The following is a 26,788-nucleotide window of genomic DNA, read 5'->3' on the forward strand; positions in this document are numbered from 1 at the left end:
AGAGAGGAGGGTTTGCATGTCTTGGTAATTGACTAAACTGGCCTCCAGTCTCCTGGAGCAACAGGTAAAATGGTTTAAGTTGTTCTATGCTTGATAGTGGGAATGCCTCCTGATAGGGAGGGCACTGTTTTAAAAGGCCTAGTATAATTTTACATGAAAATTTGTCTAACATTACCAATAACTTCAAAATAAATTGTGAACAGAACAGTCACAGCATTTAAAAGTTTGCTTTTCAACCTTGAAAATATACTGAGTTTTAGTGTTTCCTTTTGAGTTTAATAGTGTTTAACTTTGAGGCATAAATGTTTTCTCCTCAATCCAACCAACCCAGCAATGGTGCTTGAGCCTTCTGGACTCGGAAGACTCAAGGAAAAAGTAGAAAAAACATCTTGGCATCTGCCCACACTTCCTTACACGCTGCCCTTATAAGTGCCCCATGAAGACAGTTCTTGTACCTTTGTGGTCTTTCAGTCCACTGACCTCCTCACATCCCCACTATTCATATCTCCCACCTGTCTTCTTCTCCTTTTTCACTCAGATTCATGATTCATAAGTAAACTTCTTTGCAACCATTCTTACCTCGCCCTTAATCTTAGCAGCCAAGTATATACTGGCTCTGTTGTAGCTGAAGTTTGCTGGAGAAAATGTAACTGTTCAGGACACTATAAAATCATGATCACTGACATAATCAGCCCTCTACTTCCTGGCATGGCTGGTGGCTTTCTGGTAAAGTCCCTCTAGCATGGGGAATAAGATTGTGTGCAGGGTACTGTGGAGTGGAGGAAAAGTGAGGAGGTACTTTTCCAGGAACCATAAAAATGGTAATAAATAATGACTATGTAAATATACAAATGTAATGAATATGTAAATATGTAAACATGTGGAGTTAGCAAAAGCTCACATTAATCCTTAAACCAGTATGTGAAGGCGGGAAAAAAAAAACAAAACAAAACAAACAGAATTAGGAATTAACCTGAAGCTGAGCTCTGGATCTACTCCAGAGAAGGGAATTCATGTCTGGCTTCCTTCATGTGAAACTGAATTTTGTGTTTGTTTTCATCCTCCAACTCTGGGCTGTGAACACGAGTAACTCTAATTTAGAAGCTGTTGAAAATAATCCTTTCACAAGTCTTTTATCACATTGTCTCCCAAGAGTTCCAGCCATTCCCTACAACTCTTCTGGAACCCTATGTATGCGTAATTGGAGAAAATACCAAGGAAACATTTTTTTCTCTTAAATATCATTGTACTAAACTTGGATTTGAGGTACACTAGTTTTTCTTACCTTTTGTAAAAGCCATGAAATGTCATTATGACTTTATAGTATTATTTTATTTCAAACCTAAACTAACTGGGTGTACTACAATTCAATTCTGGTACCACCTGGAGTTAGCAAAGACCCCATAAATTAAAGGGCACAGTCCCCCAAAATACCGATCTTATTTCAGCTGTCAGCCACAATTAAGGGGTCATTTGGGCCACCTGTACTTCTGACTGACTAGCTATACATTTGGAGGTTCCCATGACCCCCACAGGTTTGACAATTTGCTAGAATGGCTTAGAGAACTCATAAAAGTGCTGTTCTTATGATGATGGTATCATTACAATGAATACAAAGCAAGAGGACCAGTCAAGTGAGGAGGCTCAGAGGGTGAGGTCTGGGAAGGAAGAGCAAGCTTCAATGTCCTCTCCCCATGGAATCAGGGCATTTCACCCTCCCATTATATCAGTGGTATTCACCAGCCATGAAGTTTCACTGAGTTTCCATGCCCAGAATTTTCACTGCACTTTCCTTACAGAGTCACAATTAATTAAATCATTGACCCCTACAGCCAACTAATCTATGACAAAGGAGGCGAGGATATACAATGGAGAAAGGACAGCTTGTTCAGTAAGTGGTGCAGGGAAAATTGGACAGCCACATGGAAAAGAATGAAATTAGAACACTTCCTAACACCATACACAAAAATAAACTCAAAATGGATGAAAGACCTAGATATAAGACCACACACTATAAAACTGTTAGAGGAAAACAATGGCCAAACACTCTCTGACATAAATGACAGCAACATCTTCTCAGATCCACCTCTTAGAGTAATGACAGTAAAAACAAAAATAAACAAATGGGTCCTAATCAAACTTAAAAGTTTCTGCACAGCAAAGGAAACCCTAAATGAAACGAAAAGACAACCCACAGAGAATGGGAGAAAATCTTTGCAAATGAATCAACTGACAAGGGATTAATCTCCAAAATTTATAAACTTATAAACTGCAGCTCCATACCAAAAACACAAACAACCCCATCAAAAAAACGGGCAGAAGATCTAAACAGACGATTCTCCAAAGAGGACATACAGATGGCCAAAAAACACATGAAAAGGTGTTCAACATCACTCATTATTAGAGAAATGCAAATCAAAACCACTAGGAGGTACCAGCCAGAATGGCCATCATCAAAAAGTCTATGAACAATAAGTGCTAGAGAGGGTGTGGAGAAAAAGGAACACTACTACACTGTTGGTGGGATTGTAAATTGGTGCAACCACTGTGGAAAACAGTATGGAAATTCCTCAGAAAACTGAACATAGAACTACCATTTGATCCAGCAATCCCACTCCTGGGCATCTATCCAGAGAAAACCATGACTCGCAAAAACACATGTACTCCGATGTTCATTGCAGCACTATTTGCAATAGCCAAGACATGGAAACACCCTAAATGCCCATCGACAGAGGAGTGGATCCAGAAGATGTGGTACATATACACAATGGAATGTTATTCAGCCATTAAAAAGAACGAAATACCAGCATTTTTTGCAGCATGGATGGACCTAGAAATTATCATGCTAAGTGAAGTCAGCCATACGATGAGACACCAACATCAAATGCTATCACTGACATGTGGAATCCGAAAAAAGGACAGACCGAACTTCTTTGCAGAACAGATGCTGACTCACAGACATTGAAAAACGTCTGGTCTTCGGAGGAGAGGTAGGGGGATGTGCTCGGGTTATGGGATAGAAATCCTGTGAAATTGGATTGTGATGATTCTTATACAATTACAGATGTGATGAATACATTGAATAATTAAATAAATAAATAAATTGAAAAAAAAATCATTGACCACGTGATTGAACTCAATCTCCAACCTCCCAACCTCCATGGAGGTTAGAACTTTGGCTGATATCACGTGGCCCAAATCTCCAACCCTTTAATCACATAGTGGTCTTTCTGCAGAGCCCTACCCCATCCTAAATCATCTGTTAGTGTAAGATCACTAGGGGCCCTCTATGAGTCACCAGATAGTGTAAACCATCAGGGCTCCCTATAAGTAAAAAAAACTCCCACATTGAGGAAATCCAAGGGATTTAGTTGTCTCCTAGGAAACAGCAACAAAATCCAGTTAAATTCTTAATGGTAACAATGAGATGCTGTTTTTATACTAATAGATATAATAATAAACAGATAGTATATGTGTATATGAATCTAATACTGACAGTACGTGTTTACTACTGTTCATTGGTCCACGGTTTATATAAATCGAAGTGCCTTGATTCACAGTTCCATCCCTCACTTCTGCCATCTCTTGAGGCACTTTCTTAGATTCAGTGCCTCAATTTTCTCATTTGTACCTCAATGCTAATTATTTGGTACTTATCCTATCCTCCTGCTTATTTCAGTGCATTTAATGTCACAGACTTAGTCTTACTCATTTGCATATGCTTTCTAGTGCCTTGCACATGGGAGGTCACCCATGTATGTTCCAGGATTTTCATGGATCCTGAACCCAAAGATGTGACCATTATTTTGTACTTTAGTTACTTCAGTTATCTTCCTTTGGCTCAAAAGAGGGGAAAGATTTAGGAATTAAGGGGAATTTTAACAAAATTCTCTCCCAAAGCAAGAAATGGGAAATCCAACTCAAATTGGCTTAGGCAAAATAAAGACTGTAATTTCCCCTGCAACTAAACAGTCCATGGGCGGCCCTGCCTTCTTGGATGCTTTGCTTCAAGGCTGAAATATCATTTGATCCATGTCCTGGTTCATCTTCCCTTAGGGGTATCTTCATCTCAGCTTCAACAGACAGCTTCCACTAGTTTCAACCATTTCGCTGGTGGTCCTAGGATGGCCGTAGAGAGACCTCAATTCTTCATACTGCCACTCCAGGAGAAGACTGAAAGAGTTTTTCTTTTTTAGAAACTCCAAAGAACATATAAGTACAGTCTCAGATTAGATCATCTGCCTATCCCTGAGTTAATCACGTGGTTCAGCAGAGAATGAGGTATGCCATTAGCCTAAGCCTATCATATACTACTCTTAGAACTGGGCATCCAGTCCACCCCATCCAAACCAAAGTTAATAAAAATGCAAAGTGTGAATTCCCCAAAGGAGAAAGGTTATGGTTGTCTGATGGCCTGGGTGCTGATGGATGCGGTGAAGGCAAACCACAAATTTTCATTTCAGCCACTGTCTTGCAGATGTCACCTTCATTCTTCTATCAGGGAGACAAGGCTACTTCCCAATGTCTTTCCTCCCTCACTTCCTTCTTTTTTTCTTCCTTCTTTAATTTCTTCCCTCCTACTTTTGTTATTTCTTTCTTTCATGCTTTCTGCCTCTGGCTTATTGCCAAATTTTACTCTATCCCTTCCTTCATGTCTCACCCTCATTATCTCTTTCTCTTTAGTTATATCTGGATTCGATTGCATTTCAGAAATTTTGGTCATTAATGAGGGTATTGAATTAATAACCAACAGATATTTATTGGGCATAGAGTTGATTCTTCTTACCCCAGCGTGATTCACTGTGAAGTGAACTGCCTTCTGGAAGAATTCTTCAATTGAATATATCTCTATTTCAAGGAACTCAGATTAAACCCATCAAAAAAAGTTTTATCATGACCCCAGTTTTTTAAATTGAACTGCCAATATGCAGACAAGAGAGTATTCTTGACCTTGAATACCTCTTATCTCACAGTGCAACTTGCTACATCATCCCAAAGATGAATCAATCTGTTTTTAATAGCCTGCAACTAGAATTCTCAATTCTCCTTAGTCATATGATGTTTACAAGACCATTTGATTTTAATATGCAGTTGTTTGGTCAGAGTAAACATTTTCTGACCTACATCCTCTTCTGTATAGCTTTCTCAGCTGGGGAGGAAATGTTACCATGGCAACATGTCAGCTGTTGCCACCTCTTCATTGCTTCAATTGTCTATCTGGAGACATTTATAATTTCCAAACCAACTTACAGTGAAGTTCAGTGGCAGTACAAGTGACTTCAGCATCCTGGTGCCTCATGAAATTATGTGTAGAAACTCTTGAATTCCTTTAAAATTGATTTGTAGTCTCACGTGGAAAGTTAACCACATTTTAAATTTCACTAAATTTCTATCTCTTGTTTGATGACTACCTTTTCCAAGAAGAAAACCCCCTCTGAGACAGTGTCATGAGTCTTGTCCAAAGAGAGTGGCATTTGATATGCCATTCTTTAAACATGTTTTTCTGGCTAAAAGGCATCAGTTTCTTTGATCTCTTGACTTTCATTTTATGTTTATCACTAACCTTAGAAATTCTCTTCTTTTCTGCTTGTGAGCTAAATGATTCATCAATTCTAAAGCCCATACATTTCTATTTCTATCCTGTATTTCTTATTTTTTATTTAAAAAAAAAAGTTACATTACTGTTTCTTGGTGCCTTCTAGAATAATTCTTCATTCGAACATTCCAACTCACTAATTCCTTCTTGAGCGCTTTCTAATCTTTCCTTTTTCATACTGATTGGTTTTTACTTTTGATCCCTAGTTCTGCTCATTCCTGTGCCTCCATGTTTTACATGGAGGGGGAAGCCCACTGTCTGCACAGCATGCACTTTTACTTCCATAGAACCCAGGAGAAAGGTGGTGTATTTCAGAGCAGCCAAACGCGTGCTAGTTTTTCAGATACAAAAGCTGGAGTACTTAGACTGACTGCAGAGGCTGTCAGGCACTAAATGTTTTTTGAATCAAAATTTGATTAAGAAATTGAAATTAAAATAAACTATATGATTATTTGTAACAACCAAATCCTAAACAAGCTTGGCTCCTTTTTTCCAAAAAAGGCACTAGACTTTAGAAAGGTTGACCGTATTTTGTTTTATTCTATCAAATGTTAGCGCTTCAGGATCTGGATTAGTTTTATAAATTCTATTAATCAAAAGTCACATGCTTTTCAAAAGGAGCACAAGTCTTTTTTTTTTTTTTCTTAAAGCAGAAAGAAATAATGACTTGCATTTTCCTCAACAGAAAAAAAAAACCCATGTTATCTGCTATGCTTTTCTCTGTCCATATTCTTTTGCATCTTATTATCTATCTTATTTTTTTTGCTGTTTCACTTGACACATTGTTCTCAGCAAAGAGAGAAAGATGTCAGATACAACACATTCTTTGTAGATTCTTATCAATACTGAAAAGACATTGAGAATTATTTCCTACTTCCTTTTCCTTAAGCCCACAGTAACATCTTGCTGTCCCTGCCTAGAGAATTTCCCACACTGAACCCTTAACCTGAGCTTTATTTATGCTTTTTCCCCCTTTACAATGAAAACTCAGTATGTGGCATTAAAAGAGGTATGAAAGAATTAACTTCAAATTATTTTTTCTCACAATCCTAATTCTATAAACAGTTTTCAGAATAAGTAAAGAAGGTTGGCAAACAGCTGGTCAGCAACTTCAGAACATTTGGATTCAAATGGATTCAGCTTTGGCAAACTGTGGTAGAGACCAACACAGGTACGGCCAATTCCTGTTCTCACTTCTATATAATTCTTAGCTGCACTCATGTCCACCTATAAAGACTACATCCCCTCACTCTCTTACAGCTAATGTGCAACTAGCTGCTAGTCAATTACTGTAAATGGAAGTGACGTTTCCCACAACTAGGGAATGCCCATAAAAATGAAAGCTCATGCCTTCCCTGTTTTTCATTTCCCCTTTCTAGCGATCAGGGGTGGGGGTTGGGATGGTGAACGACCTTGTGCGCTGGCTGTGGATACGGGCAGTATTTTAAGGTGGAAGAGCAGCAAAATAGAAAGTCTCTGAGTCCTTAACAGTGGAGATGGCATACCAGCCCTGGAACAGAGACACAGGCTATGAATTGAAAGAAAAATAAAGCACCTTTTAAAGCTACTGTTGTTTTTAGTCTCCTGCTATAGAGCTATAGAGCTTAGTTTTTTGTTTGTTTTGTTTTGTTTTTGGGGTTTTTTTTCAGAGCTTAGTTTTTATTCTAACCATCACCCATAACTTACCGCCAAAATTTGGTGTTAGAGTTTATATGGAGAGAGTGACATGAACAAGTTGCACACATAAGCAACTGTCTGTTTCACACCTACAACAGCAATGAGCAGTATCAATGGACATAAATGAGAACGACCTAAAGGTTCCAGTTTCACACCCATTCTGTGTGTGTTTTAGTGTGTGTGTGTGTGTTTATGAGTATATGGGTAGACATATTTATAGTTCTTGGAATTATGTTAAAAGTTTAAGCTAGGACAAAGATAACTATAGTTCTTAAGTTTGGTATAGAAATGTCATTTTACATGTGAGCTTTCAACTTTCTACAAATCTGTTCCTAGGATTTTAGGAGTGTATTTCACATTCACAAAGGTGTTTTTAACAGTGCCTCCTAAGTTCCAAATTTTATTAATGACTGTGTTGTGTGAATTAATGCTTATTCTTAAGAAAAAAAACAAAACAAAACAACACCTAGACTGAATAATGATTGATTGTGTGTATATGTAAACGAGGGTTAAGAAGTTTAGGATATTGTTACCAATCTATATATTGAATATTCTTCCACAGTAATTACATAAATTATCTCTGTTAAACTTCACAACAAACTTTTCTAGTGGGTACCCTGATGGAGATAAGAAAAAGGAGGCCTGGAACCATGAAGTAACTTGCAAAGTGTCCTGCATTTAGGAAATAAAAAGATCCTGGATTTAAACAAGCAATCTAGAGACAGAGTAACCTCTGCTGTTTCTATACTTTGAGGGTTGTATCCATTCAGCCATTGGTCACAGGACTTTTTGCCAAGTAAGTCCCTGGAGCAAACTGTCACATGCACAAAAGCTCCTCTACTTATGAACAACGCAGATTATGAAAGGTTATATCTAAATTTCATATGCTTATATATAAGCTTATGTCTAAATTTATATGTTTATAATTTTGTAGAAATACTATGCCATTTTGTAGAACTGTTAGTACCATTTATTGCGGGCAGACAGAGATGACATAACTTTTGTTCTGAAAAGTACGTTCAAATCTACAAAAGTGCGCTGGCTGGAGAAGTCTGTAAAATGAGCAGCCTCTGACTATGCTGTTTTTAAAGAATAAAGTAGAGGCTGCTTGGCTAGAACGACCTATCAAAGAAACAAAGGCATTTAGATGTAGGACTTGGACTTGAGGCAGAATCACATTTAATCAGAATTCCCCTTAATCATGAGCATGAAGAAGCATAAGTAATCCTTTATATGCTAGTATATTGAACAGTATATTCCTTTAAACTACTTCTTGGTAGTGTATTAGATATTTGAGTTGGATATATATCTAAGTAAATTAATATTTGAATTAGTATTCAAATAAGAATTCAATTATCTCATTGAGCGATTAATAAAATATGCAAAGACTTAGGAATGATGTACATTATCTTTGGACACCAAATAAGTCACTTAATAGTTGTGAGAAATGGACCAAAAAAAAAAAAAAGGCTTTTTGGCTCTTTGCTTCTAAAAACCTCATTTAATAACACCTACTCTCAGGAACATTATCAATATTAAGTGAGATAAATTACGCAAAAGCACCTCATACTGCGCCAGATCCATAATACTTAACCTAAAAGGCCTCTACCCTTGCAGGCTCCCGCCTTTCCTTCTTGGTGACTCCTACTCATAGGTAATATAGAGTGCCATTCTTAATTCTTACAGCTTCTAATTAATCTTAACTCTTCCTTTTACTACGAACCTCTAAGGGCTCCCTCTCCACTGGATCCCTCCGATTTTAGTCAAGCATGGGCTAAGCAGTTTGGAAAGAGACAAAAAGGCATAATGAGATAAATGCTATTTCTCTTACCTACTGTGCCTAGAGATGAGCTGCTGGTGTTTCCGAATCTGTTGGCAGACCCGAGTCCCCTTCATCTTGTTGCTCTTCCACATGGTTGAATCAAGTCACCACAACCTCTGTATTCCAGCCTTTAGGAAGAAGGAGAGTGAAAGCAGAGGGCACAAAACTCCACCTTGAGACCTCCAGAGGTTGCAAAGGTCACCTTCATTCACATACTATTGGCTACGGCTTGGTCGGTCATACGGCCGCCATCAGCTGCAAGAGACGTTGAGAGATGTAGTCTCCAGTTGAGTGGCTATGTGCTCAGCTAAAATTTTATCTAAAAAAAAAAAAGAGAGAGAGCGAGAATAACCTTTAGGGGCCAATTAACAGTCTTCCACACTTCTCAACACTTATATCTAATGAAGATTCTTTTACCTTAAAAAAACAAAACTAAGCAAAGCGTTTAGGGAACACAATTTGCCACCCAAACTGTACCTGGCATGCAGATTATCTCAAGCTTAAAGGAATCGAAGCCCAAAAGATGTGGGAGAAACTCAGGAAGACCTATTCCAAGAAGAGAACTATCACCACAGACAACTATAGCATGAAGACGGTGGGTAGACAGAGAGGAATCTGGCAAAGTCTGCTCGTTAAAGTGTCTTTCTATATCCCATTGTCTCTGTATGGCCCGGCAAACATTTATCATACCAGTGCTTTTCCACTTTTGTGTCAGTTGCCTTCCTCTTCTTTGAGGCCCCACACTAGCACCCCTCAAATCTTCCTTTGCCTTGAGCTGAAGCTGGTATTTAAAGTGGAAGTTTCTGTCATTTGGGTGAGTTAGTTCTCATGGTCTCTCCCATGTGTATATATTCATTACATTTTTGTTACTGAATTGAACTTGAGTCCACTCACCCACCGTACAGCAAAGCCAATTTACGGACATGAGTTTGTGGTAAAGGAAAGTATAGCATATATTGCAAGCACCAAGCAAGGAGAAGGGGCATTCAACACCTGAATTTCCTGATGGCTTTCAGGGTTTTTAAAGGCAACACTTGGGGTGAAGACTCCAAGGTGCGTGAGTTTCCCCGGATTGGTTGGTGGTGAGGTAACAGGGTGATGTTCTGGGAATCTTAATCATCAGCCTTCTGGTTCCAACCTGTCTGGGGCCTAATGTTTGTGCTCAGCTTGGGGTCGCTATACTCCACCTGGGTGGGGGTCTTACTTTCTGCAGAACACCTCAAAGGTGTGTGTCACACTATTTTGTATATCCTTTGAAGAGGAACTAGGACTGTTTTATCACTCAACTATTGCCACCACTACTTTTCATGCTTAACTGCTTTTCCTTTGTTTCTGCATTCTCTCACTTCTTTAATTAGTAATTGCTTGTGCAGGTCTTTGGAACTCAGGGAAGGCCTAGGAAACTGAAGTCTTTTTCCTACAAAGAAGAAATGAAAGACACAAAAGGTCTTCAGCACCTAGGAAGGCCCCATAGCGTCTGCTTGGTTTCAATCCCCCATTTTCTTTGAAAATCCTGAATCTTGAGGGGAGCAGAGCTGGGACAAGAAAATAAAATTTGGACATAAAATTTTAGACAGAGAGGTTAATCATAACCTCAGCAGGGAAACTCAGTTTTAGGGGGATTCATTTCCACTTTGTGTGACTCTTTTTTTTTTTTTTTTTTTCCTGCTGATCTGTCTCATAGCAATCTAAGTCTTAGACCAGCCAGAAGAACATAGGAGAGCAGAGGAAAATTGCTTCCTCCCTGATAAAAATTAAACAAAAATATCAAACTCCTGCCTTTCTTCTACTTTACTTTCTAGCTACTAACTTACCTCATTGTCCTTCCCATTTGAAGCCAAGTGTCTCCCTCATTCCTAAAGCGATCTGGCAATCCCCATCTCACTCTTACTTTATAAAACCAAATACCTCCTACCATAGTTTACATAGATTATAAATAATAAATATATAAATGATATATTTATCTGTGATTACTTTAATCGTTCACTGAAACATAACTGTGGAGCAAGACATAGTTCTGGGGTAAATTATGCCATGGTACTCTTATTGGGGATGGAGAAAATAAAACTAACACTTGGTTAATGTTTTCTTTTGCCATTTCATCAAGGACTAAGAGGGCAGGACATTGTAATTCCACGAACTCATGATTATAGAGGCAAGGCAAGAACACCAAGGTGTGATGGTCCATTTAATTTATCAACTTGATTGGGCCACCAGGTGCAGATATCTGGTTAAACATTATTTCAGGGTGTGTCTGCGAGAATGCTTCAGGAAGAGATTAGAATTTGAATGGATGGACCGAACAAAGCAGATTCCCACCCCTCACCCCCAGTGTGGGTGAGCGACCACCAGTCCTTCGAGGGTCTGATTAGAACAAACAGGCAGAAGAAGAGGGTGTCTGTGCTTCCTCTGACAGGACCTGAGACCTCAGTCTTCGCCCCTCAGTGCTCCTGGGTCTCAGGTCTTCAAATTACAACTGGCATCTAATTACTGGCCTTCCTGGCCTCCAGCTTGCAGACGGCAGGTCACAGGACATCTTAGCCTCCATAAATACGTGAGCCAATACCTTACGCTGGGACCAGGAAAACGTCCTTCTACCCTTCTAGACTCTTCTGGATGTTCAAGAATTAAATTAGCATGAGACAGATGAACGTGAGAAAAGTCAGATTTTAATTCATATATGCAGGAACGCCACATACATGAGTCAGAGACCCCACCAACAGGAGAGGTTCAAAGACAGAAGATAAAACAAGGTGTATGTGCCATCCTGAGCGAAGGAAGGGAATAGGAGCCCGGGGCCTCCAAGGACAGCAGGCTCATTCACAGGATAAGAAGAAAAAAGAATGCCTGGGAACTAGCTGTTTACTCTGCCATACAGATGGGGCCACTTAGGTAAAATTTATCTCTGGTATAACTTTTTCTTAGAAAAAGCCCCAGTTTAAATTCTAGGTAGTTAAGGGAGCAATGGATGTTTCTTTAGAGCCTATAGGGTCTTCACTGCCTTTAACTCAAAATAATCCAAATGCTCAAGTGACATATTTTAGAGAGGTCTGTTCTGAACCCCTACAGTTATAATAAAACTCATTTACACAAGTATGTAGACAGATTAGCATTTGAATATATATACATATTCTCTTATTGTTTCTGTGGAGAAGCCTAACTCGCATATAAGGCAAAAAGTGCTCCTTTTCCCTCCTTTGTTTCTCTAGCGTCTAGTACAGTGTCTGACACAGAGGGGACATTAAGCAAATATCTATAGAAAAAAATAGAGCTACATAACTGATCACATATTTATCTCACTGGTTTGACTTTTCGGAAGCTCAGAGTCACAGCCTACTTTTTGCAATTGTACACGACCTACAATACGTAACACACATGCACACAGACTTTCTTCCGGCAAAGTGGCTTGGTGGCAAGCAAGGGTGTGCTGTAAGTCTTAGGTTCAAAACACAGTTAATTCCTAAGGAGGATCCTTGAGAGATTTCCTTAAGCTGTTAAGGTTTCAAGATTCTCCTCTGTGAAATGCATACAACATCATGTACTTCAGCCTGCTTTTGCAAGGCAATCATATAAAGGAACTTAGATACCACAGTACTACTCACTGGTTCTCTAATCCATTCAGCTATTTGGTCCCGTGTAAAATTCATTTATCTCTTATCTTCTTTAAAATCGTAAACATAGTAAAAATGAAGAGACTTTCCCTTTTGAGAGGTGTCCTCTTCACAACATGGTTCTTTTTACAACAGACTATTAAACGCACTGCAATTTACATGGAAGGATTACAGTCATGGAAGCATATTTGTCTACACAATGTGCCTCTATGACACTGGTCCTTATGCTGTCACATCTGGATTTTTTTCCCTCTCTGATTGGAGATATATGGATAGCCAGAGTTTTTAATAGAGTGAGTAAGTTGGGTTAATTTTTCTAAGTTTCTTAAGCTCAAATAAAAAGAATATATGTGGAAAAAATCTTATGGTTTACATGAGATATGATTATATCATGCTATTCCATATACATTATCTTACTATTCTATTCAACTTAAACTGCTCTGTGGACTCCATAAAAAAGAATTTCCTTTGAAAATGTATTACGCCAGCTATCTTTAAAGGAGCATGGTGATATTTAATGGAATTTTCAATCTTGTTCTTAATTTTGACGGTAACAGAGGAAGTTGTGATTCTAGAATTACCTAAGCAACCTGCATTATCATTGCAATACACTTTGAAAACTCCAGGTGCCTGGGTCATTATTTCTGTCTGTTTCATTTTGCTTAAATCCTACTACATACACACTGTTGCAGGCCAGCAGAGTCACATAAGCACTGTCACATGCTTTTCGGTTGCTAAGGGCAACACTACAGATGGCAAACACTGGCTATTACACATCACATGTTATACACACAAACACATGATCGTTTGAAACAGCTTAAAAGAGTCAAGGGCAGTTTGCCTCTAAGTGTTAGGATTTTATATGCCATGTGATTGCATGACCTTTAAAATACCATACTGAATCCAGTTAAATAAAATAATTCCCTCTCTGTTATTAGGAAAGAAATTAATTACCCTTACGACTAGGCTAAACCTCATTTCAAAGACAATGAGAAACATATGAAGTATGTAATATACAAAATTATGTGTAAAAAAGGATACAGTCAAGTTTATACCACATTTGAATTTGTAATTGCTACATCTCTGCATAGTCTCTTGTGTTATTATGCATGCCGTTGTTCTCTTGATATTACTTTGAATAAAATGTTTCAGAATTGGGGATCCCACATATCTTTTATAAATGCTGCCTACTGGAGATTCATAAATAGATATACAAAAATATAAATGTATGTAAGTAGATGTCATTTATTGCATAAATATACACATATATTAAATCATATAAATATTATTAACTTATAAATCAGTGGGCTTTTTTCCCAGAGTGAAACACTATTCTTTCCTGGATCAGAGTTTCTCAGTGCTTGGCTTTGTCTGGATTTTGTTCTTTCTGGACAGCTGTCAATCATTTTGGTGAACAAACTAGAACAGATTATGTTGGAAAGAAATCTGAATATGATTTTCATGCAATGACATTTGAGTTTCACGTTAAGTCTCTATGGACAAAGAGAAATGAAAACTGAAGCAATTATTCAGCTAATTAAAATGAGAGAGAATGAAGCACATCACCTAATCCAACTCACTGAGGTATCGCTCGGTTTTCTCATTGCTATGGCAGACATGAAACAATCATGCTGCTAAAAAATAAAATCATCTGAAATCTCTAAATATTTAGGGACACAAAAATGATTTTAGTTTTAGGGTGTCATTTATCTCTCTACGTCTGTGTTCTCCATTTTTTGGTGAAGTCAAAATAAGACAGATTTAAATCAAAAATACAGATTTCACTGTATTTCCCATTGACTGGGAGTCTAATATGATATGGATTTCCTTTTAACCTTTCTGAGTCTCAGTTTCCATATATGGAAAACATGAAAAAATAATCACGCAGGGGTTTGGGATATTTACATGTAAATATATTTTTAAATAATACATTTTCATATAAATATGTGTTATTGTTAGGTGCTGGTTTATCATTAGGGCTTTGCCAGAGGCAATGTCCATTCAGAAAAAAAATGAGATCAAATTGAAATGAAAAAAAACAAGACGAAAACAAACAAAACCCCACAAATTAACAGCAATAGCATGTGAGTTTTTAAATAAATATATTGCCTAAGAGCATTATCTGGACTACTATCTAACTGATAAGTATGCATGTTTATTTGTCTTTATATATATATAGTTGAAGGCTCTACCTCAAAATATAACAAAGCATGTAAAATAAAGATAGAATAATTTTCTCAGTCACTGTTTTACAGGGAATGATAATATCATTCAGAACTCTCTTAGAAACCGTGCTTTTATTTTACCTTGTCTATCCATGTATCATTTTCCATATGAGCTCTTCACTAAAACTAGGAAAATTGAACAATTTAATGACTGTCATTTTACTAATCCACATGTGCTTATTTTAGCTACCTGAATTGCAAATAATGGGAACAAAATATATATATTTAAACAGTTGATTTATTTACTCTGAGAATAATATCTCTGAGAGAGATAATGGTTTTAGGAGCTCACCCACCCCTGTCACATGCTGCAGATATTATCAGTCACATTTATAAATAAGACAGTTTGAACAAGATTGTGAGACAACTTGGAAGAACTAGGATTACAACGCATATTTCTATAATTTGCGTAATTTTCAATGATGTAGTGATTTATTTATAAGGTTATTTTCCCTTAAAAATAATTCAGATAATTCTATTTGGCTCCAACTTTGTTATTTTAACTAACTCACCTACAATGTGACTGGATTTCACTGTGTTTTCCATAAGAAATGATCCTGCTTTCTCTCAAAGGAGATGAAACATAGATTTTAGTTCAGGATGTTGGTTTTTAGACACCTGGTCACTGTTGATCCATCTAAACTTGGTGTAAACTGTGGAAGCTCAAAGGTCTCACCACATTCTCTTCTTTGGGAATCCCCCTGCAGAGGTTCTTGCTTCTGCCGGGGATCCTGTCTCTTTTATCTTCCCTGTTTTAACTTGTTTAACTCGGACACGAGTCTAAGTCCCTTCAATAATCTGCACAAGCAGTCCACTTGCACCATCTATTCTACGGGCTTCAGTGCACTCAGCTGGAGCTTTGGAAAAGGGGTCAGTGGTGGAACAGGTGGCATCTTCCATGCCAGTTCCCGACCCCTCCCAAGTCCCACTCTTCCCTCCAGAGTCGTAGCTTGGCCTCTATCGCTTACCCCTCGAGTTCCCTCTTAGGATATGTGATGCGCTCTCAATCCTGAGAGCAAATTGGTTCCCTTTGGCCCTAAACTCCAATTTGCATTGTGAGTCCCACCCAGGAACTCAGCACCTAGGACCAAGGGTGCATATGACTATACTGCTTCAAAAGAAGAATTCGCACTGTATCCATAAATTTAAAAACAAAAACTTTTGCTGATGAGGTAAATGTGGAGGGCAGGAAGAAAAGATGAGTTCCAAACTGAGTAACTAAAAATGACCAATAACACCTGGGAAAAGTACCCTCCCCCCAAGAGACACTGAATACTTTGGCTGTGATGAACCAATGCTGATGTAGCTCCACTCAGGGTCTGAGGACAAGAAGTGAGCCCCTGGCACTTTTGCTCTAGGTGCAGTCAGTACTCTGGGCTCCACCAAGTGGGAATTCCTCTCATTAGTCCCATGGCCACTCGAATCCCAAAGCTAGATCTTACTCTCTAATCTGGGTTGGGAGTGTTGCCCATCAGCACTTGTTTGTTGCCACCTGTGCTTAATTATGGCAGCGAGAAGGTACTGGAGCTGGCCCGCATCCTAACTGGGTTAAGCTACCACTACGCAATTCAGAAGTAACTATGCTTTTGGTTTTAAATCTGATTTTTTAAATTGAGATATAATTGACATATAGCATTATATTAGTTCGGGTGTACAACGTAATGATTAAATAATCACATACACTGAGAACTGACCACCATAATAAACTCTAGTTGTCATCCATCACCATATATAGTTACCAATTCTTTTTTCTTGTCAAGAGAACTCAAGATTTACTTTCTTAGCAACTTCCAAATATGCAATACAGTGTTATTATTTTCTTTATCTTATCACTCACTCCTTAATGCCTTTTTACCTTAAAAGAATCAGTTGATGGGATAATAAAAATGGCTACTAATACTTATCATTATGTGTAAGAAAAAGGTAATTTTTAAAATGAAGTCAAACTCTTGTCTGAAATGAATTCAAGTATATTCCACTTTACTGTATTAATAGATTTCCTTGTGTCATTTAAGAGCAAAACAAACATAAAACAACTGGTGAACTAAGAATATTCTCAATTTAATAATTCATTATTGATAAACCCTCAGTAGCGACATTTTTATCTCCCTCTTCTGTTTTTTTTTTCCAGTACCAAATTTTGTTTTGACCATCTGTTCCTCAATTTCTCTTTAAAAGGTCAGTGTTGTGACTATTCAATTGCACATTTATCTCAACTGGTGTATATTTAATGTCTCCTGTTTTGCAGAATTGTTCTTTACTATGGAGATTATAGAGAAGTATAGAGCATGATCTTTGACTTGAAAAAGATGAAATATGCTTAGGGAAATAAAATTTAACCCTAAGAAAAATTTGGAGAACAAGTTAGAACTGTATACATAGGTTAAATCAGGCATTCATGTTTTTCTAAGCCAAATATGTTTTGAGTCTCCTGTTTTTGCAAAACATTCTGCTTGATGCTTGGAAACATATAGACATTATATTTGCCCTTGGGAAAGGCAACATATATTACAGAAATAATTGCAAGGATTAGGCAGTGACTACAATGATCCTAAGCACTGCAAAGTGTCATATGCTTTGAGCCTCAACAATAAAGAAGCCTAGTCTGGAGAAGTTGAGATGTCTACCATGAGAAAGTAACATGTAAACTGGAACCCATGGGAGGAATAGATTTGTGGGTACAGAGAAGAGAGTAAATCAGAAGAAGACGGATATGGGAAAGTCCTTATTAAGAAGGTTAGGGATGACAAGGATTGGGGGTGAGGGAGAGGGAGGAGTGATAGAGGATGATGAAGAGTGGCTAGATTCCACAGGATGTTGTAGGCCACGGAAAGGATTTGGGATTCAAACCTAAGTGCAGTACAAAATCTACTGACAGAGCTTTAAGCAGGGGAGTAAGTACTGTGATCAAATTTGCCTTTTAAAATATCAGTATGACTACAAAGAGGGAATGAATTATGGGTAGTGGAGGGGGCTCTTCATAGTCTATGGAGTACAGAATTAAAACGTGGTGAGGATAGTGCAGTGTTGATGGAGATAAGTAAGGGAATTTAAATTGTATTTATGAAGTAGAATTAAGAGTTCTTGGTTATGAGTTGACTATGTGACATAAAGGAGGAGAAAGGAGCAAAGGCTCCCAGACTTTCGGCTGGAGCATATGGGTGGATAAGGGAAGAATAAACTAAAAAAGGAAAGATTCATGTGAGCTGATTTCAAGGTTTAGGCAGAATCTGATTCAGAAGGAAGGATAGGGTTTAGGTGGAGACGAGAGGCTGGGCCCTTAGGGAAACGTATCTTTGCATAGTTTGGTAACCATGAAACACCTCATTGGGGCTGGACACATCATTGGTGATACTTATTGATAGGTTTAGGGAGAAAGAGAAATTAGAATTCTTGAAAGTTAAAGATTCTTGATCCTCTAGGCTATATGGGGAGTTAGTCACCACCTAGATAACCAAACGGTGTATTAGCTATATTTGTCTTGAAACAAAGCACAAGATATTTAGAATTTTGAGACACTGGAGATTATAAAACTATTGTGAAATGAATAGGCAAAAGACAAAGTCTCTAATAAGAGCAATGGACTCAATAATATTGCAAATCAAATACACCTCAATTTTTTAAAAAATGGACTAAAGACCTGAATTAGCAATTCACGAGAAGTATGAATGGCCAGTAAACATTAAAAAAAGATTAACTTTATCAGTATTTAAATAGATGAGAATTAAAATAAGATATTATTTCAAGCTATAAAACTGATTTTTTTAAATGATAATGTTGATTTTTATTTATTTATTTATTTTTTTGGAAGAGTGACAAAACAGATACTCATACCTGCTGGAAGTAGGTTTGGAAGGATATCTGCAAGACTACAGTTTTGGTAGTTCACGTTATTTCAGTCACTGTTTCTGGAGTCCCTGCTGTGGCTCTGCGGCGCCAGGACAAAGTTTCCACCCCTGGCAGTGGGTTAAGGCTCCGGTGTTGCCATAGTTGCAACTGCGGCTTGGATCTGTTCCCTGGCCCGGAAATTCTACATGCCACAGGGTGGCAAAAAAAGAAACAAATAAAATAAAATAAAAAATAAATCACTATTTCCACCTCTTGGCATTTATCTTTAGGAAAATTAGAGATTCACATAGACACATATTCATGCAGATGTCCATATCAGTGTTATTTATAATGAGAAATTAACAATGAAATAAATATGCAAGTGTGGGGATTAAATACATAAATTTTGGTGTCTGTGAGAAAATAATATACATAATTAAGAATCATGTTCAAATAAAAGAAGCAACTAGAAGCATTTGCTAAAAAATAAGAATAGTTGCTTTAATTCACAGTAGCATCAAAACATATGCCCTGAATCCCCTATGTTTTAAATTTTTCAATTTTCTGATTTTTAATAATTGGAAAAGGAGCAACAATAAATTCTACTTTTAAAATTTATTGCAGTAGTTCAGTATCAGATCAATGAACTAGGCTGGTGGCAGTGAGAATAAAGAGAAAGGGATGAGAAAAAATTTTGAGGAAAATACTAACAAAATTCAATGCCTTACTATATTAGATTAAGAGAAGCATGGAGCAGATTCAGCATTTGGATGATGAGAAAACAGTACAGCTACAATTAAAGCAGATAGTTGCATGACTTTTTTGGGAAAAAGATGAAAAGTTCAGTTTTAGAAATGTTTAAAGAGAAAATATTCAGTATTCTATAAGAGAAATAAGACTGGAGCTTAGGGAAAATGTCAGGTTTTAAATTCACAGAAGAAAAACATAGAAAGAAAAGACTAAGGATGGGGCTTAAGGTCCTAGGTCCCAAACTGGCTTTTAGCATTTTCAATAATAGAGATAATAGGATTTGTATTTAAAGTCAGTAACTAGAAGGCTAATCTTTTTTGACAGTTGCATATACACTCACTAGATGAGATTATAAATTAACTTGCTTAAAGCTATTCACTTTAGTCATTTCTGGGCATTGTGGCTTTAGTGAGGAGACATGCCAGATGTAATTTACATTATGTAGGTATTAAGGACAAATCTTGTGATGTTGCTGGCTTATGTTTCAGAAAAAAAATTTTTTGGTTTTTAAAAAATTTCCTAAATTGTGCTTCTTAATGATCACTTGTTCAAGGGGGTTTTATTTTGGATTAATTAATTTCAGAAATATCTTATGACTGTACTTTACATGAAAGACATCAAGACTATTAATTGGAGATAAGTTGCTAACTATTGGTTCAATAAAAGGAAGCACCATAAAACCTATTTCTAGGACTTGCTTTCATAGTATGCATTATTCTTTATATGAAAATGTTTCAAATCAAGTAAAATATCCAAGAAGTGTTAGGAATTTTAATGAAAAAATATTTTATTTAAAACATTTTCAATATAAATGGTACATTTTTTATTAGCAGAATACTTATAAATGCCTTTTCCTCCTCCATTAGAACAGAAGACAGGAACAGACCATTGTGTCTGTTTTGTTAGAGTCTAACAATGGGTTGCCCAAAATATAACTGAGTGAATGAATGCATCTTTTGTCATCTTTATTATTTCGATAAGAGGTATATAACAAACATAAGAGATACTCATATTTTTAAAATTTTTATAATATGTGAGGCACCATAAAAAAGATCATAGTCTCACCTCAAACTAGACCTTTTTTTCCAGAACCTTTATATTGAAAATTATCAAGCTTACATAAAAGGAACGGATTTTACAGTAAATAAACATGTACCCATCACCTAGATACTATAAGTCCTATGATTAACTTTTAACTATACTTGCTAGATCACATAATTATCTAACTATTCCAGTATCCATCTACTCATCCTTTTTTCTATTATTTTTTGTTTTTTGCTTTTTAGGGCTGCACCTGCAGCATATGGAGTTCCCTAGCTAGGGGTCAAATTGGAGCTACAGCTGCCGGCCTACACCACAGCCACAGCAACTCAGGATCTGAGCTGCATCTGCAACACCAGATCCTTAACCCACTGAGAGAGGCCAGGGATCGAACCCGCATCCTCATGCATACTAGTTGGATTCGTTATCGCTGAGCCACAACGGGAACTTCCTCATCCATCTTATTTTTTGATGATTTTCTAAATAAATTGCAGACATCTGTATGTTCCCCAAATACTTAAGCATGCATGGCATTAACCAAAATTTTACAGAATATTCTTTTTCTTTTGAGATAAAATCTACATACAATGAAGGCAGAAACCTTAAATGTACCTACCATTCAGTAAGCTCATAATCATGCCCTTCACAGTACATACTCTTATGCAACCTCATATTCCTATCAAGATAACCCCAGAAAGGTCCTTCATTCTCCTTAGTCAATCCTGTTTCTACCACCCCAGAAACAGCCATTATTCATTTTCACCCCCTAGATTAGTAGTTCCTGTCCTAGAATTTCATATAGATCATACAGTACGTACTCTCGTTTTGTGTAAGATTTCTTTCATTCAGCAGCAGTTTGAGATTCCTACACGTTGTTCCATTTATTTTTATTGCTAAGTAGTATTCCATTGTGTGAATAAGCCACAGTTTATCTCCTCTCCTACTGGTGAGTATCTGGGCTATTTCTAGTTATGAGTTATTATGAGCTAAGTTGCTATAAAAATGTTTGTATTTTGTGTATGTATGTGTGTGAGAGAGAGAGAGAACATGTGATTTCTGTGTGTGTGTGAGAGAGAGAGAGAACACGTGTTTTCATTTGTCATGACTAAATTCTGGGCCACAGGGTAGGTGTACACTTATTAATTTTGTAAATATTGCTAGATGTTTTTGCAACTTGATTGCACTACCTTCCAATCCCACCAGTAACGTATGAGCGCTGAGTCTGGTCCACATTCTCATCCACACTGAATGTGGTCAGTCTTCCTTTTTTTGAATGTCAGACATTCTGATCAGTGTAAGATTTTTTTTTAATCTTTCATAGGTCACAGAAACCAGTATTTTATTCCGGTTAGAATGAATTCCAAAACACACCTAATCCTATGACAGTAATGATTCTTTTTCCTCTTCCTTTATGGCCCCATCTGCAGGATACCACAGAGGGTTTTTGCACTTTGAATCACAGAGGAACACGGGATAAAGAACTCTGGGTAAGGCTGCCCCTTCTCATCCTCAAGACTCCATCTGGATTCAAGAGGAAGCCCAGAAGACCTGTCTGCTCCAAATGAGACCACCCTTTGATGACAACATCATTCCTGTCCAGCAAAGATGGGGAGCCCAGAACTCTGTATGCACTTGCTAAAAGTCCCCTCCTTTTCTTTTCAGAACACTATTCGCAATCTCAGCATCACCATCCATCTAGAGATGATCAGAACTCCTTTTATTATGCTTAAACACAAGATTACTTCTGTCGCAACAAGGAGGTGAGGATGTCCAATCTATTCCCATGGAGACTCAGTTAAGTCTCCATGGGAAATGAGACAATGATAATACATAGCACAAATTTTGTTGGTTGTTTGACTCCTGCCACTCATACATAACCCCCACGATAGCAGAGATTTTTTTTTTCAGTTTTTGTTCACTGTTGTATCCTCAAGGCTGAGAATATGTTGAATAAATATTTGTTGAATGAATAAATTGCCTTTGACAAAACAAATTTCACGTCCTGGAACAGGAAACATATTGATTCTTACATACGAACGAGAAAACCAAACATACAAGTTACTAAAGCATTCACCTTAGATTACTTACAGGAACAAAGGATACCGAACTATTTCTGCAGGGCCATGTGAGGACCACATGTAATAGAGAGCTAGCATGCAGATAATATTAGACCTTGGCCAAGGGGATAGTTTTGGAGGAGAAAAAGAACCTCAGCATTACGTAGTAGATACCACTACATCCTTAGGGGTTGCAACATTAAGCAAGAGGCTGCAAAAGAGAAGAGAGGAGTTATCATTCACCAGATAAAGAGAACTGCATATGAACAAGGGAGCCTCTAAAGAATGTACAACCACAACTACAAGGGGCACTGACAGTTTTAAATACTCAGGACATGCATGGAGAATGAATCTGAGGTACAAGAATACCAGCCAACTAAGACCTGGCTTTCTCCTCTCAATCTCTATTTCAACTCTGAGGAATCAGAGCTGTAGTTAAAAGGAGAGCTGGCACCTAAGGCAAACTGAGATTGGCTATAACCTCGGATGATGTCAACAGCTTTGACAAGTACCTAAAACCAGATGTTCTAATAGTGAATTGATGCTCTTTCTTCTTTTGTGATTTAAAGAGGCCAAGGAGACACAACCTCTCAAAATCTATGGGATGCTGCGAAAGCAGTGCTCAGAGGGAAATTTATAGCAATACAGGCCTTTCTCAAAAAAGAAGAAAGATCCCAAATGGACAACTTAACCCTCCACCTAAATGAATTAGAAAAAGAAGAACAAAAAAGTCCTAAAGTCAGCATAAGGAAGGAAATTATAAAGATCAAAGAAGAAATCAATAAAACAGAGACTCAAAAAACGATAGAGAAAATTAATAAAACCAAGAGCTGGTTCTTTGAAAAGGTAAACAAAATTGACAAACCCCTGGCCAGACTCACTAAAAAGAGGAGAGAAAGAACCCAAATAACCAAAATTATAAATGAAAAAGGAGAAATCACAACAGATACAGCAGAAATACAAAAAACCATAAGAGAATACTATGAACAACTGTATGGCAACAAGTTTGACAATCTGGAAGAAATGGACAATCTTCTAGAATCTTACAGCCTGCCAAAACTGAATCAAGAAGAAACAGACCAACTGAACAGACCGATCACTAGAAATGAAATTGAAGAAGTCATAAAAACACTCCCTACAAATAAAAGTCCAGGACCAGTTGGCTTCACAGGCGAATTCTATCAAACATATAAAGAGGAATTGGTGCCCATCCTCCTTAAACTCTTTCAAAAGGTTGAAGAAGAAGGAATACTCCCAAAGACATTCTATGATGCCACCATCACCCTCATTCCAAAACCAGACAGAGATACCACCAAAAAAGAAAACTATCGCCCAATATCATTGATGAATATAGATGCAAAAATGCTCAACAAAATCTTAGCCAACCGAATCCAACAACATATCAAAAAGATCATAGACCATGACCAGGTTGGGTTCATCCCAGGTTCACAAGGATGGTTCAACATATGCAAATCAATCAGCATCATACACCACATTAACAAAAAAAAAGTCAAAAATCATATGATCATCTCAATAGACGCAGAAAAAGCATTTGACAAAGTCCAACATCCATTCATGATCAAGACCCTCGCCAAAGTGGGTATAGAGGGAACATTCCTGAATATAATCAAAGCCATTTATGACAAACACACACCAGATATAATACTCAATGGGGAACACCTGAAAGCCTTCTCACTCAAATCTGGAACAAGACAGGGATGCCCACTCTCACCACTGCTCTTCAACATAGTTTTGGAAGTCCTAGCCACAGCAATTAGACAAACAAAAGAAATAAAAGGCATCCATATAGGAAGAGAAGAGATCAAACTGTCACTGTATGCAGATGACATGATTCTATACCTAGAAAACCCTAAGGACTCAACTCCAAAACTACTTGAACTGATTAATAAATTCAGCAAAGTGGCAGGATATAAGATTAACATTCAGAAGTCAGTCGCATTTCTGTATACCAGCAATGAAATATTAGAAAAGGAATACAGAAAGACAATACCTTTTAAAATTACACCTCACAAAATCAAATACCTTGGAATACACCTGATCAAGGAGGTAAAGGACATATATGCCGAGAACTATAAAACTTTAATCAAAGAAATCAAAGAAGATGTAAAGAAATGGAAAGATATTCCATGTTCCTGGATTGGGAAAATCAATATTGTAAAAACAGCCATACTACCCAAAGCAATCTACAGATTCCATGCAATCCCTATCAAATTACCCATGACATTTTTCACAGAACTAGAACAAACAATCCAAACATTTATATGGAACAACAAAAGACCCAGAATCGCCAAGGCAATCCTGAGAAACAAAAACCAAGCAGGAGGCATAACTCTCCCAGACTTCAAGAAATACTACAAAGCCACAGTCATCAAAACAGTGTGGTAGTGGTATCAAAACAGACAGACAGACCAATGGAAGAAAATAGAGAACCCAGAAATCAACCCTGACACCTATGGTCAATTAATCTTTGACAAGGGAGACAAGAACATAAAATGGGAAAAAGAAAGTCTCTTCAGCAAGCATTGCTGGGAAACCTGGACAGCTGCATGCAAAGCAATGAAACTAGAACATACCCTCACACCATGCACAAAAATAATCTCCAAATGGCTGAAAGACTTAAATATAAGGCAGGACACCATCAAACTCCTAGAAGAAAACATAGGCAAAACACTCTCTGACATCAACATCAGGAATATTTTCTCAGGTCAGTCTCCCAAAGCAATAGAAATTAGAGCAAAAATAAACCCATGGGACCTCATCAAACTGACAAGCTTTTGCACAGCAAAGGAAACCAAAAAGTAAACAAAAAGACAACTTACAGAATGGGAGAAAATAGTTTCAAATGATGCAACGGACAAGGGCTTAATCTCTAGAATATATAAACAACTTAGACAACCCAACAGCAAAAAAGCCAATCAATCAATGGAAAAATGGGCAAAAGACCTGAATAGACATTTCTCCAAAGAAGATATACAGATGGCCAGCAAACACATGAAAAAATGCTCAACATCGCTGATTATAAGAGAAATGCAAATCAAAACAACCATGAGATACCACCTCACACCAGTCAGAATGGCCATCATTCATAAGTCCACAAATAACAAGTGCTGGAGGGGCTGTGGAGAAGAGGGAACCCTCCTGCACTGATGGTGGGAATGTAAACTGGTACAGCCACTATGGAGAATAGTCTGGAGATACCTTAGAAATCCATACATAGAACTTCCATATGACCCTGCAATCCCACTCTTGGGCATCTATCCGGACAAAGCTCTACTTAAAAGAGACACATGCACCCGCATGTTCATTGCAACACTATTCACAATAGCCAGGACATGGAAACAACCCAAATGTCCATTGACAGATGATTGGATTCGGAAGAGGTGGTATATATACACAATGGAATACTACTCAGCCATAAAAAAGGATGACATAATGCCATTTGCAGCAACATGGATGGAACTAGAGAATCTCATCCTGAGTGAAATGAGCCAGAAAGACAAAGACAAATCCCATATGATATCACTTATAACTGGAATATAATATCCAGCACAAATGAACATCTCCACAGAAAAGAAAATCACGGACTTGGAGAAAAGACTTGTGGCTGCCTGATGGGAGGGGGAGTGAGTGGGAGGGATCGGGAGCTTGGGCTTATCAGACACAACTTAGAATAGATTTACAAGGATATCCTGCTGAATAGCATTGAGAACTTTGTTTAGATACTCATGTTGCAACAGAACAAAGGGTGGGGGGAAAAATGTAATTGTAATGTATACATGTAAGGATAACCTGATCCCCATGCTGTACAGTGGGAAAATAAAAAAATTTAAAAAAAAATAAAGAGGCCAAGGAAATTTTGATGACCTAAGGATAAAGTGTAAAAGAGACTGCCCGTGCTTTCACCTAGATGCAAGAAAGTTCTCCACAGAGGCGAAAACAAATATGCTTTCTCATGACTTTTGATGACACCTACTTGTTCAAGGTACTAGTCATAGGCACCACCTCTAAAATCCAGGGATTACTGAGGTCACGGTCCAGTTCTTTATCCTGGTCATGTGATGAGGCTCTATCATGGCATCAAGGTTTCAGAGCAGATTGGGATTTTTTTTAAACCTTTTTACTATAGAAACAGAGGCTTGTTATATTCTTCTCCAATTCAA

The 26,788-nt window shown here is 37.6% G+C and overlaps 2 protein-coding genes across 8 annotated transcripts in view; both read right to left on the minus strand.

The window, feature by feature from the left end:
- LRRIQ1 (leucine rich repeats and IQ motif containing 1) overlaps positions 1–9,238 on the minus strand; it is a 232,695-nt gene extending 223,457 nt beyond the window's left edge. For all 3 annotated transcript variants that reach the window (XR_014845500.1, XM_021092795.2, XM_021092790.2), the window contains exon 1: positions 9,105–9,238. Coding sequence is in view for 2 of the 3 variants with exons in the window: in XM_021092795.2 (XP_020948454.2) it covers positions 9,105–9,187 (83 nt within the window). In the remaining variant the exon portion in view is untranslated. The remainder of the gene's footprint in view (positions 1–9,104) is intronic.
- The window catches only part of LOC146403597 (uncharacterized), a 60,800-nt gene continuing 43,116 nt past the window's right edge, over positions 9,105–26,788 (minus strand). For 2 of the 5 annotated variants that reach the window (XM_085025250.1, XM_085025247.1), the window contains exon 3: positions 9,269–9,414. In XM_085025250.1, coding sequence (XP_084881376.1) covers positions 9,403–9,414 — 12 coding nt within the window. In that variant the 3' untranslated portion in view covers positions 9,269–9,402. Of the gene's footprint in view, positions 9,415–18,765; positions 18,962–26,788 lie in introns of those variants that run through there. The other 3 variants (XR_014845501.1, XM_085025245.1, XM_085025240.1) reach the window with 3 other exon arrangements.

The sequence above is a fragment of the Sus scrofa genome, chromosome 5 (genome assembly GCF_054392235.1).
Source record: "Sus scrofa isolate SSC_HxYL_T2T_F1_AM1 chromosome 5, Sscrofa_HxYL_maternal_Yorkshire_Landrace_v2.0, whole genome shotgun sequence".
Taxonomy (NCBI): Eukaryota; Metazoa; Chordata; class Mammalia; order Artiodactyla; family Suidae; genus Sus; species Sus scrofa.